This window comes from Rhincodon typus, chromosome 33 (genome assembly GCF_021869965.1).
Source record: "Rhincodon typus isolate 14 chromosome 33, sRhiTyp1.1, whole genome shotgun sequence".
Classification (NCBI taxonomy): domain Eukaryota; kingdom Metazoa; phylum Chordata; class Chondrichthyes; order Orectolobiformes; family Rhincodontidae; genus Rhincodon; species Rhincodon typus.
Genome location: NC_063364.1, coordinates 34,559,160 through 34,573,380, shown reverse-complemented (window position 1 = coordinate 34,573,380; position 14,221 = coordinate 34,559,160). Strand labels below are relative to the sequence as shown.

Below are 14,221 nucleotides of genomic sequence, written 5' to 3'. Positions count from 1 at the left end.
CTCTATTTATTTTAGAGCTCCCTTCCCCCTCCCCATTTCTGAAGAAGGGTCCCGACCCGAAAGGTCAACTTTCCTGCTTCTCTGATGCTGCCTGGCCTGCTGTGTTCCTCCAGCTCCACGCTGTGTTATCTCTGACTCCAGCATCTTGCTATTTCTGAGGCACTGGAGTCTTTATTCTTTTGCCAATCTTTTATTATTTGATGGTTTTATTCTAATAGAAACATCCTATTTTGTGAGGATCTGTACTTGGATTACATTTTATATTCATTATTAAGGTTTATTAGCTTTTTGATCTGGGCCTCAGTGGTAAATCACTCAATGGTTGATCACTTTGACCTCAGTAATAGGTGCCTGAAAGTGATGGAATTTGGCCATGGTCCAAAGGTCTAATGTTGAATCACTGCTTGTGAAAAGTTGATGTGTTGTCATTTTGTCTGAGGAATAAGACTACCTTTTGTCAGCCAGTCTCCTGTGTTCAATCTAAACTTGTAGTGAAACATTCTCATTTGCATTCAAGTCCTTTAATGGTGTCTTTTAGTTTTCCCATTTTATTGCAATTGGAATAGTCAGTGAAATTACCATGATTAAAGCAATGCTGTACAACTAAGTCAATGTACAGTAAAAACTAAATGTGCCACAAGTTACAATTTGATTATGTAAATTTTATTTATTTGTAGCAAGTAAACACTGAGACTGGTAGCAACAAGCCCAGTTCCTGAACAACATTGATTACAGTGTAGAAATATGTACACATTCAACCCCAGGTCTCAGAGTGGAGGTGATATGACAGCAAATGCCTGTTTCAGAAAGAGAAGTCCAACATACTCTGATGTACTTCCTTGGGACTAATTAGAAAATGGCATTGGATCAGACCAGGATACAAGTGACCTGAGATAACAAGGTGTAGAGCTGGATGAACACAGCAGGCCAAGCAGCATCAGAGGAGCAGGAAAGCTGACGTTTCGGGTCCAGATCCTTCTTCAGAAATGCAAGTGACATGTTTATTTTAGATCCTGGGCAACCGCGTGAAGAGTGCAAGCAAAAAACCAGAACTTAAAAATGAGGTAGTTTTACTGAAGATCAAAGGTTGCTGCTTTGGTCATTGGGTAAATTCATGAATGAAACAAGAACAAATAAAGTTATTATGGAGCCTTAGAAAATTTACAGCACAGGATGAAACCACTCAGCCCATTGTGCTTACGATGGCTAAAAAAGCTTCATCCAACCTAACCCACTTCCCAGCTCATGCTTCAAGTTCTGGTACTTCAAGCACATTTCCAATTTTCTTTTAATATGATGAGGATTTCTGACACTCCCACACTGTCAGGCAGTGAGTTCCAGAACTCCCATCCTGAGTGAAAAACACTTTTCCTTAAGTCTCCTTTAATTCTTACAAATTAGTTTGCGTCACTCGATTGGTGATGCAACAAAGTCCATCTTACCCACTCTGTCTTCATAATGTGATCCACCTAAGTTAAGTCTACTCTTGGCCTCTTTTATTAAAGGATAAAGCTTAAAGGCTTAAATAAAACGCAAACTTTTTATTAACCGGCAGCTAGGGTTCCAATGTGCAGGTTGACCCAATATTCCAGATAATGAAGAGAAGCACCTAACAGTGATACACCTTGACCAAATGAAGCTTCGAGACATCAACATCTCCTCAAAAAATTTATGTAAAAACATCAATACATCTCTGAAAATCGGTATAAAACACACAGTAAGTAATAGAAACATTATGCAGGGTGTATACTCATCACTGTTATACTTACAGTATGAACATTCAGACATTGTAGTAGATTGTGGGGTTTTGGGGTATTTACCTCTTTCTGGTTTATTAAGAGTACCGGTTGATAATGTGCTGGTTAAAACAAGGTTTGCAGGTAATTGCATTGATTGCAGTTTAGAGGAGGTTCACCTGAGACATTCTTGGAGAGAAGTTGTTGTCTTGTGAGGAAAGGTTAAGGTGGGACTGTATCCATTGGAGTTTAGAAGATTGCAAGATGAACTTAACATGTAAGATCTGAGTGCTTTAGATAATTCTAGAATAGTCCCATGCTCTTGCACCCCAAGCCTTGTCTGATGAAGGCCAGTTTCCCTTATATCTTCCTAAATACCTTGTCTATCATCCTGTTACCTTTAGGGGTCTGTGATCCTGAAACTAAGGTCCTCTGTTCCTCTACACAACAACTGGTAGGAGTCAGTTCCTATGCCTTGTCTTCTCTCCCCACATACATTATATCTTGCTTCTCTGGTTCCACTTCATTTGCTAGTTTCCTGCCCGCATGACTGTCTATTTTTGGTTTACTGCAGTCTACATCTTCTGCACTAATTCACATGACAAATTCTTTTTTCATCTGCAAAGTTCCTAATCCTATCTCACACTCAAGTCGAAATATGCCATGAACAACAAGGAACACAGTATTGAGTCGTGCAGAACACCACTGAAAACAGTCACACACACAACTGTGACCCTCTGCTTCCTGTCAGCTTTGGATCCAACCTGCCATCTTGCTTTGGATTCCACAAGCGTTTACTTTTCTGACCAGCAAATCACATGGCATCTGCTAAAGTTCATATCACTTACATCAAACATACAAGATATGGATGATTTCACTTCTAATTACGCTGAAATCATAGAATCCCTACAGTGTGGAAACAGGCCCTTCAGCCCAACAAGTCCACACCGACCCTCAGAGCATCCCACCCAGACCCATTCCCCTATAACCCACCTAATCTACACACCTCTGAACACTATGGGCAATTTACCATGGCCAATCCACCTAGCCTACACATCTTTGGACTGTGGGAGGAAACCAGAGCACCCAGAGGAAACCCACACAGACACAGGGAGAATGTGCAAACTCCACACAGACAGTCGCCCGAGGGTGGAATTGAACCTGGGCTCCTGATGCTGTGAGGCAGCAGTGCTAACCACTGAGCCACTGTGCCACCCACTGTTTCAGTGGTTGTTATAATGAAATACTTCAGTGATCGTTATGATGTAGGGCACAATGCGGTAAAATTCTGTTACACTGCTTTTGATCATATTGGTTGAGGGAAAAATGCCGGCTCCAGGAGAACTCCTTTCTCTTCAGACCTTGGCAAGGAATTGTTAATATCTACAGTGCTATCAGATAGAATCTCAAGATAACATCTTAACTGAAGGAAGACTTCTCAATTACTGGTGTACTCCTTCAGCACTACACTGGAGTGTTAGCACAATACGTTTTAAATCACAACTCTGGCCTAGAAGCGAATGTGTCAAATAAGTCAGGTCGGTCTTTAAATTAAACAGCCAGTTCCATTTCATTTAGTTCATGTCCATGAGGATTAGCCTGATGTGAAGTTTCTTTTTCAGGCAAATACTTATGAGACGAATTGGCCCTTTTACCAGAAGTACGGTGGTCACAGCTTTCCAAAGGAGCATGTGAAGAAAGCTGTTGCTGAAATTGACGAAATGTGTAACGTTCTCCTTGGGGAGGGAGTCATTGTCAAGCGTCCAGAGCTCATTGACTGGTCTGAGCATTACAAGACACCAGATTTTGAATCTACAGGTAAGTAAAAGTCCTGAATTTCCTTGAAATACTGTTCTAAAACAGTAAGAGTGACAAATTCAAATAAAGACATATATATGGGGAGTATTTACATTTATCAACGATAAGAGGGAACAGTACATTTGTGTGTCATATAATCACAGGCTCTGGGTGATGGTTCTGATTCTTCCTGTGATAGTGAATCACCAGCTGTCTGTACCGCATTAGGCCCTTGTCCCTGAGTGACCTCAGCAGACAATCTAACGAATGAATAGATCCCCTATGCAGCTCATCCTTTTCTTCGCTGATGTCCACGCAGTGTAATGAGGAACTGGAACTACAGCTGGTATTCTCCTTTTAACCCAGAGTTTTGTGCTTTGTTGTTGATGATGACCAAAGCCATGATCTTGCTGAAGGCTGAAACAGGTCCAAGGGAACAAATAGCCAATTCCTGTTTCTGTTTCTTATAAAGAAATGTTTTCTGATTTCACTCCTGCGTGATATAACTCTCAACTTAAATGATTTTGGATTCCACCACCAGTGGAAATAAATTTTCTTTATCCTCTTTATTGAATTCTGCTGTCATGTTAAAAAATCTTTACAAGGTAACTCTTCAGTCTTCTACACTTAAGGAAAAAGAAGTCTTGTTTATCCAATTTGTCTTGAATTTAACTGCTTTAACTCTGGTATCATTCCGCTGAAGCTGCACTGACAATGATTCAAGATGGTGCTGACACCAGGGCGACTCTTTGTGAGCTCACTGTGGTTTTATTCTATCTGTATGTCCTTGTATGTTATGACGTGCCTGTACTGCTCGCAAAACAAAACATTTCACTCTACTTAAGTACATGTAATAACAAGAAATCAAATCAAATCACTGCAGCCCAGTCAAGACTGACAGACCCTTCCTAAAGTGTGGTGCCCAGAACTAAAGCCCAGTGACTCGAGAACAGCATTTCCCTAAAGGCTAAGATATAATTTCATTCTTTTGTGCTAAAAGGCGCAACCCATTGACCTTATTAATTGCTGAGTCTGAGCACTCTGTCAATGACATTTGGGACATTTCTGCCCTTTATCCCTCAGAATCCAAAACAGCGTAGGGTCCAGCCACTAAGACAACAAGAGCTCCTATGCAATGAACTTTATTCCTAATGTTAGAATGGGAGTTGACAATGATGACAGTGGGAAGTGTGTGGGTGGGGACTTGATGCCCATTATTGCAAGTCCTCCCCCAATGAAGGTTCATCCCAGTTTGTTATACTATCTGAACCAGATGTTGCTAAATTGGATGTTGCTTGAGGTTAATTTGTTTTTTATACTAGAGTAACGTTTCCTCTACAGGAATGTATGCTGCTATGCCGAGAGACATATTACTGGTGGTTGGGAATGAGATCATTGAAGCACCAATGGCATGGCGTGCTCGCTTTTTTGAATATAGAGCATATCGGCCACTCATCAAAGATTACTTTCTACGGGGAGCAAAGTGGACAACTGCTCCCAAACCACAAATGTCTGACAAACTCTATGACATGGTAAGCATCAATTCACACAGTCAATTCACATCAAAACTCACATTTTATTAAACTGTTCCTAGCCATTAAGGATTCAGCATTAGTGGTATGATCAATACTGAGTGAAATTCAGACTGTCAGATTCTGGAGTGCACAGGGTCAGAGTTTCACACAGCCACAATAACTATGAAAGGCAATTCACTAAAGTCCTCTCTAGCTCTCCAGCCATTCAACTGGTTTTTCCAAGTTTATTTCAAAAAGACAGGAGATGCATCCATTTGGGATTAGGATACTTATGAAAAATAGCACCTCATTAAACACTCTATGTCAAATCAAGAAATGAAATGAAGTTTAAATATTGCCAATTGGTGCTCTGATGGTAAATATTACTGAAAGTTCCTTTCTGCTATATGGGGAAAGCTAGAAAGCATTCCTAAGAATTAAAGAGTAGTCAAATGATTGACTTTAAATATCTGGATAGGTACTGAAGTAGTTTGAGTGTAAAAATGCAGAGACGGACTGATGTTGCTCGAATGTGTTTGAGATTTTTTGGCTGCTGCATGTTTCTAGTCTGTCAAGAAAAGAAACCCAGCTAGATCTGCTTCTGGGGAACAAGATGGGCTGAGTGTCAGTCGAGGATCGTTTAGGGACAGTGATCATGCAACCGTGGAATTGTTACAGTGCAGATAGAGGCCATTCAGCTCATTGTGTCTGCACTCTCTACACTCTCTACACTGGCAATGTATTATAAAGTTTAGGGCAGGCTTGGGAAAAAGACAAAGAACAATCCAGATTAGCAATGAATAACTTGGGAATGTCAATTTCAATGAAGTAATAATGGAGTTGACCCAGATAAATTAGAATTAAAGGTTGGCAGGCAAAGCTGTATCTGAACAATGGCCTGTCCTCAGGGAAGAATTAGTTCAGGCACAGTCATAGTATGTCAGCATGAAGTGGAAAGGCAGAGTAAATATAGCTAGAATTCCCCAGGTGACAAAAGAGAGAGAGGTTAGGAAGATGTGTATTTCTGGCAGATGACAATTGAAGACAACTGTGAACCAGGCTGAAAAATGTTTTCATTCTTTCTTTCATGGGATTTGAGCATCACTGGCAAGACCAGCACTGTTACACATCTCTAACTGCCCTTGAACTGTGTAGCTTGCCACACCACTTCAGAGGAAGGTTAAGAATCAACCACATTGCAGTGGGCCTGGAGTCACATGTAGGCTAAATGAAACAAGGACAGCATATTTCCTTCACTAAAGGACACTAGTGAACAAGATCTTATTTAACAACAATAGATAATAGTTTCATGGCTATCATTACTGAGGGCTTTCTTTCAAATACAGCTTTGTGATTGATTTCAAATTTCACCAGCTGCCGTGTCTGAAAGGTATTAAACTGGATTTTTAGTTCAGTGACGTTACCAGTGCACCACCACTTCTCTTTCCCCACCTCCAGATATAGAAGGTGCAGAGAGAAGTGTTTAAAAAAAAGAGAAACAAAGGGAGAGAATGAAAAGAGACTGGCAGCTAATATATAAAAGGAATACAAACATCTTCTATCAGCATTCAAATAGTGGCAGTGACAAAAGGAACAGTAGGGCTGAAGAGGGATGGATTCAGGGGCCATGACTGAGGTATCAAATGAATGTTTTGCATCTGCCTTTGCCACGAAATAACATGTTAAACAAGTCATGGAGAAAGGGGAAAAGCTCAGATACCTGAAGTCTTTAGAATTGAAAAGAAGAAGGCATTGGATAGGTTGTCTCTATTTAAAATGATAAGACACAAATACCGGATAAGATGCACCAAGGATATTGAGGAAAGTGAATGCAAATTGCAGCGACACTGACCAGAACTTTTCAGTCTTCCTTAGACTCAGGCCACTGCCCGAGTACTGGACGATTGCAACTGTTACACCTTTGTTCAGAAAAGGGTGTAAAAACAAATCCAACAATTAGACACCAGTCAGTTTAACTTCAGTGGTGAGAAAACATCTAGAAACAATAATTTTGGACAAAAATAATAGTCACATGGACAAATGTGAGTGAAGAAATCCCACACAAATTTAAGGAAAAATTACATGGAATTTTTTTAGGAGATGGCAGAGAGGTTTGACTGATGCTGTTAACCTTGGCCAATCAGGGCGCCCTGGCTGACAGATATAAACAGGAGATTCACAGAGTCTTCAGTCTAGGGGCTGGCTTTGAGCTGGTTGGTCAGAGCCCATGTACTGTGCACTTGTAAATAAAAGGTGACTTGGTGATGGGATACCGGCCTCTGCAGTTATTACAGTTTTAATAATATGTCATGCAATAGAGTTTTGAACAAAGTTATAGTTTATAGAATTAAAGGGAGAGTAACGACATGGATACAAAATTGACAGTGATAGGAAGCACAGTTTATTGGTGATTGTTTTGGTTAGGAGGAAACTTTGCATTGGAATTCTCAAGGTTTATTGTAGTAATTATTTCAACCTTGTTATAAAGGAGGAGGCTTTGGATAGGCTGTATAAAAGGGACAATTTCAAATCTTGTGGACGATACAAAGCTTGGAGGCAGCATAGATTATGTAGAGAATTGTGTAAAACTTCAAAAGGACACCAACTGGTCACAGACAGTTGACAATTGGAGACATTTAATGTTAAGAAATATGAAGTGATTCATTTTGGTACAAAGAAAAGAGATCACAAAAGACATAATGCAATTCTAAATTGAATGCAGGAGCTAAGGCACCTGAGTGTTTATGTGCATAAATAGGTAAAAGTGGCAGGACCGGATAAAGGTGTGCTTAATAAAGGTACAGCCTTCCAGGCCTTAGTATTTGGGACATAGGGCACAAAAGCAGGGAGATTATGTTAAAGTTGTTTAAGACACTACTTTGGCCTCAGCTGAGTATTGTGTCCAGTGTTGGGCACTAGTCTTTAGGAAAGATGTGTTAGCCAAAATGCAGAAGAGATCCACAAAATGGTTCCAAAGATGAGAGACTTTGGTTACACAGATGGTTTGGCGATATCTGGAATCTTTCTTTGGAGAAGTGGAGGTTGAGAGTAGATTTGATAGAGAATAGGATCTCCATACAAGGAAACTGTTCCCATTTGTTGGATAGATCAAGAACCAAAGGGCACAAATTTAAAGTAATTAGCAAATGAAGCAATGGTGACAGGAGAAAACTCTTATCATCCAGCTGGTTGTTCAGAAATGGAATAGACTGTTGGAAAGTTGGTGGAGCAGATTGCATCGAGGCATTCGAGAGGAAATTTTTTTTTTCATCTGGTAATGCAGAGTGTGGGGCTGGTAGGGGAAGGGAAATTGTTCCTTCAGGGAGAGAGGACTGAGTTGATGGACTAAATGGTCTGTTTATAAATTGTAATCATTCTGTGTCTCACTGAAAGTTGTTTTTTGTTACATTGTGATCTTGGATCTGAAGGAAACATGTTGCTCTTCCAGGATTACCCCGTACACTCAGTGGAGGACAGAAACAAACTGGCTGCTGAAGGAAAGTTTGTAACCACCGAATTTGAACCGTGCTTTGATGCTGCTGATTTTATGAGAGCTGGGAGAGATATATTTGTCCAAAGGAGCCAGGTACATGTTTTGCTTCCCTCAGATAATGCCCCGGGTGCAGCATGGTGGCTCAGTGGTTAGCACTGCTGCCTCAGTGCTAGGGACGCGGGTTCAATTCCAGCCTCTGGCAACTGTCTGTGTGGAGTTTTCATCTTCTCCCTGTGTCTGCATGGGTTTCCTCCAGTTTCCTCCCACAATCCAAATATGTGCAGTTAGTTGGATTGGCCATGCTAAATTGCCCATAGAGTCTAGGGTAGGGGGGGATCTGGGTGGGATGCTCTTTGGAGTGTTGGTGTGAACTCGATGGACTGAATGGCCTGCTTCCTCACTGTAGGGATTCCATGATTTTGCTGCCTGAACCTGCAGCTATTCCCAGTCCAGTGCCAGTTGCTGCTTTCTGAAATAAAAACTGAAATTGCTGGAGAAACTCAGCAAAGACTCTTGTGCATTCTGACTGGTCTCAAAACAATACTCTGATTCTCTCTCCACAGATGCTGCCAGACTTGTTGAGTTTCACCAACAGTTTATGTTTTGTTTCAGATCTCCAGCACCCGCAGTCTGTTGTAGTTTGTTGCTTTCCGTTCCTATCTATTGAAGTCAGAGAGTAATTCTAATCCAGGCTCTTTAATTACCATAATTCCGGGTTCAGGTCCTGTGGCAACAAATACCTTTGATTTCATTCTGCAGGTGACTAATTTTCAGGGGATCGAGTGGATGCGCAGACATCTTGCACCAACCTACAGGGTTCACACACTTTCTTTCAAAGATCCGAACCCCATGCACATTGATGCAACCTTCAATATCATTGGACCTGGCTTAGTGCTGGCAAATCCAGACCGTCCCTGTCACCAGGTGAGACCATTCAAAACTTTTTACTTCTGCCGAATTCGAGATGCCAGACCTACACTTTAGTTCTGGTGAAGGATTGAGGGCAATGATCTCAGTGTAATTCTAGCTGATAGTCCACGTTGTTGGCTTTTTAATAGAATAGACACATGTAGTTCAACTGAACATGAGGTTAGCTGAAGCTGAGAAATTGTCCCAGAGACTTCCTGCTTTGTCTGTCGTACTATCTGTTCCTCTGTTGGAAGATGATCAGGCTCCAGTGTTTATTTTCATGAATTCGTGTACAGGCTGGGAACAAGAATTGCTTTCCAGCACCCTCTCCCGTTTATAATATATAAAGGAATAAATAAGTTAAAAAATTCTTGTGAAACAAGCTGACAAAACAACATCAGCCAGTTCTGAGGAAGGGTCACCGGACCGAAATGTTAACTCTGTTTTCTTCAACGATGCTGCCAGACCTGCTGAGCTTTTCCAGCAACTTCTGTTTTTGTTCCTTATTTACAGCATCCGCAGTTCTTTCGGTTTTTATTTAATGAAACAATATCCCCATCCCGACCTCTGCAATGCATGATTTGTAATTGCCCATTCAGCTTGGAAACATTAGGGAATAGAATAAAGGAATAAGAATAGAAATTTGTTGAAAATGCTTAGCAGAACAGGCAGCTTCTGTGGATAGAGAGCGGGTCAAAGTTTCAGGGATGGAACCTTTTGCAGTTCTGACGGGAGATCTGAAACAGGAATTGTGTGTCTCCTCTGAGACTGTCAGACCTGCAGAATGTTTCCAGCACCTTCTTCAGATTTCTCGCATTTGTTGAGTATAAGCTTCCTCTATCTGAATGATGGAGCAGAATTCCTAAACAATCCAACCCCCGGGCCCTGGGAGGGGATGCTGGCACATTGGAGACTGTTCTCAGTGAGTATCTGTCTGGATCGGCCCCAGGGCCCTGAGCTTTTACAGCACTCTGCCCCCCTGGGCAGGGGGTAAACTGAAAGCTGGAGATTTTCCTTAGGACCAAGGAAAGAAAGTCAGTGAGAAAGGAAAAGAGCTGAACTTTGATCTCTGACTGAGGAGGCATCAGGCTTTGGTCTCAGTTGTGTTGGAAAGGGGAGGGAGAAGGAGTTTGTATTTGTTAACAGTTAGATCATTCCTGGGGCATGAGGCACAGGCGGCACTGGGAGGGGCTGGCTGTTAGTCCAAGGCGTCGCTATAGCTTGACTCTGTCACTCTCCCCCTGCAGATCGAGATTTTCAAGAAAGCTGGTTGGACAATCATCTACCCACCGACTCCTCTCATCCCTGACGGTAAATGCAAAAGGGTCTTCTGTAACCAGCCCTGGAGTAAAAGAACACCAGCATTGCGCTCCGAGATAGTAGGAACTGCCGATGCTGGAATCTGAGATAACAGTGTGAAACTGAAGGAGCACAGCAGGCCAGGCAGCATCAGAGGAGCAGGAAAGTTGATGTTTCAGGTCGGGACCCTTCTTCAGAAAATGGGGGCCAAAAGGGTCCCGACCCAAAACGTCAACTTTCCTGCTCCCCCTGATGCTGCCTGGCCTGCTGTGTTCCTCCAGATCCCATATTGTTATCATCAGCATTGCACCTTACTGACTGACCCTAACTGGCTGTTTAACTGATGTCGCAGGATAATGTTGGTTTAACAGATTACTTTGGGACATCTAGGTTCACTCGCTGCGATTTGAAATACTGCAGTCACCCTTCTACAAGTATACCCAATGACAAAGAACAAAGAACAGGAACAGGCCCTTCAGCCCTCCAAGCCTACCGCTCCATGTTTTGCTCTTCCCATACTAAAACTTGTCTTCACTTACATGATCCGTATCCCTTTATTTCCTCCCTACTCATGTATTTGTCCAGGTACTGCTTTTGTGTCTGCTTCCACCACCTTCTCTGTCAACGTGTTCCAGGTACCCGCCACCCTTTGAAAAATTTAACCTCACACATCTCTTTTAAACTTCTCCCCTCACACTTTGAACCTGTGTCCCCTAGTAATTGATCCCTCCACCCTGAGAAAATGCCTCATACTTCTCTGCCCTATCCATGCCATTCACAATCATTTAAACTTCGATCAGGTCGCCCCCTCAACCTCCTGCATTCCAGTGAAAACAAACCCATTCTATCCAAACTTTCTTCATAGCTAAAATCCCCCATTCCGGGCAACATCCTGAAACCTTTTCTGTACCCTCTCCAAAGCATCCATATCCTTGTGGTAGTGTGATGACCAGATTTGTATGCAATATTCCAAGTGAGGCCTAACTAAAGTTCTATACAACTGCAGCATAACTTGTCTATCCTTACACTGAATGCCCCTTCCAATGAAGGTGAGCAGACCATTGACCTTTTTTACTTCCTTATCTACCTGCACTGCCAGCTTCAGTGATCTATGGACCTATACACACAGATCGCTCTGCATATCAATACTTCTTAGGGTTCTGCCAATCACTGTATAATTCCCACCTGTACTTGACCTTCCAAGATGCATCACCTTACATGTGTCTGGATTAAACTCCGTCTCCACTTTTTGCCATTCCTCCAACTGATCAATATCCTCCTGTATTCTATGAAAATGCTCCTCATTTTCCACAACTCCACCAATCTTTACATCATCTGCCAAATCATTTATGTAGATCATGAACAGCAGAAGTCCCTGCACTGAATCCTGTGGAACACCACTAGTCACAATCCTGCATTCTGAAAAACCATCCTTCCTGCCTCCGATGACTAAGGCAGCTCTGTATCCATCTTGCCAGCTCACCCCTACTGCCATGTGACTTCACCTTTTGTACCAGTTTGCCATGAGAGATCTAATCAGAGGCTTTACTGAAGTCCATGTAGATAACATCAACTGTTTTTCCTTCATCAATCATCTTCGTCATCTCCTCGAAAAACTCGATCAAGTTAGTGAGGCATGACATTCTCTGCAAAAAAATCACGTTGTCTACCGCTAATAGGTCCATTTGCTTCAAAATGGATTATAGATCTTGTCCCTGAGAATCTTTTCCAGTAATTTCCCTACCACTGATGTGAGACTCTTGGGTTTGTAATTCCAGAATTACCCCTGCCACCCTTTAAAGAATGGGACAGCATTGGCTATTCTCCAGTCCTCAGGCCAAAGAGGATACAAAGATGTCAGTAATTTGACTAAGATCACCGAAATGTGTTTGAGAAGGTGATGATGAGGGACCTTCTTCAAGCATTGGCGACCACTCGGTGTATTATACCTTCATGGCTGTTAGGGTGGGGGGATGCCCAGCAACATTGATGGTACAGTGACATAGTTCCAGGTCAGGGTGTTGTGTGGCTCTGAGGGGTATTTGCAGGTGGTAGGATTCCTGTGTATACACTGCGTGGCAGATGGGAGAGATCACAGGTTTGCAAAGTGCTATTGAAGGAGATTGGTGAGTTGCTGCAATGGCTGTCACCATAGTGAAGGTGAATGGATGGTGGATGCAGTGCCAATCAAGCGGGCTGCTTTGTCTTAGATGGTGTCAAGCTTCTTGAATGTTGTGGGGGTGCACCCATCTACGCAAGTGGGGGTATTCCATCACACAACATGTAGTCAGGGCCCATAGCCTTTGCAGTATCTAGTGCCTCCAGCCATTTCTTGATGACACATGGAGTGAATTGAATTGGCATTCAGATCTAGAGATGGCTCATCCTTTAAAAATATTCAGGGATGTGGGGATAGTATGGGAAAATGAGGTAGAAGAGAAGGTATGATTTAATTGAATGATTGAGAAGGGTTGAAGGGCCAAGAGGTCTACTCCTGCTCCTAGAATTTTCCTATCACATGGACACTGGCACTTGAAGGTATTGTTTGGTGGTGGGTGGGGGAGCAGTCAGCAGAAGCATGTATACAGATGTTAAGGTTTGTTTACAAAGGGGTAATGGGTGAATTTAAAGAATTAGGGCCACTTCTGTAAGACAAAAATATCATAATTTTTTTTTCCAGGAGCTGCTACATTTTTAGTGAAGCTTTCTGATAGCTGTCATTCTGAATTAGTCTGGGAGAAATTCACCTTTCCAGTCAGATGCAGGTGAAAAGGAATGAGTGCAGGGTAAGACTATAATTGTTTCCAGCAGGAGGTGAGAAATTGATTTGCCACTTAGGGGACCGCTGCACTTTGAGACGAGCTGTCAATCAGAAGAGAGGACTAAGTGCTAGAATGGACATCAGATGATTTAAAACTCAGAAAAAAAATTACAGAGAACATGGCCCTATTTTTAAAAGAAAGTGACACATTTCTTGGAGGTCAGTTTATCTGGTCAGTTTATCAAATAAATCTGTTTCATTGTCCAAGAGGACAGATTGTTACAAACCATGGCTTGAAGAGAGATTGTGATAATTCCGTATCATGTTTCTCCACAGATCATCCTTTGTGGATGTCTTCCAAATGGTTATCCATGAACGTTCTGATGTTGGATGAGAAGAGAGTGATGGTTGAAAGGGATGAGACAACAATTCAAAAGATGTTTGAGAAACTAGGTAGTTCATGAATTCCAATGACTTGTATTTCATCAATTATAATACACTACCTTCAGCTCTACTGTTTTGACTGTTCTGCACTGCAGACAGTATCAGGAACACTAAATCTCCTTCACTGAATTTGGGAAAATTGGTATTTTGAAACTGTTGATTATTTTACATGGTCACATTTTCTGCCACCTTTACAGGGTCCGACACTGTTGTGGGTTGAGGAGTTATGTTGCTATCCTAATTTTACTCAGTGTAATTACAGCCTGCA

At 41.9% G+C, this 14,221-nt stretch overlaps 1 protein-coding gene across 1 annotated transcript in view; it reads left to right on the top strand.

Annotated features, from left to right (window-relative positions):
* The window catches only part of gatm (glycine amidinotransferase (L-arginine:glycine amidinotransferase)), a 33,504-nt gene that overhangs the window by 12,633 nt on the left and 6,650 nt on the right, over positions 1 to 14,221 (top strand). The window contains exons 3-8 of the mRNA XM_020513709.2: positions 3,359 to 3,554; positions 4,875 to 5,065; positions 8,496 to 8,633; positions 9,300 to 9,464; positions 10,697 to 10,760; positions 13,846 to 13,962. Coding sequence (XP_020369298.2) covers positions 3,359 to 3,554; positions 4,875 to 5,065; positions 8,496 to 8,633; positions 9,300 to 9,464; positions 10,697 to 10,760; positions 13,846 to 13,962 — 871 coding nt within the window. The remainder of the gene's footprint in view (positions 1 to 3,358; positions 3,555 to 4,874; positions 5,066 to 8,495; positions 8,634 to 9,299; positions 9,465 to 10,696; positions 10,761 to 13,845; positions 13,963 to 14,221) is intronic.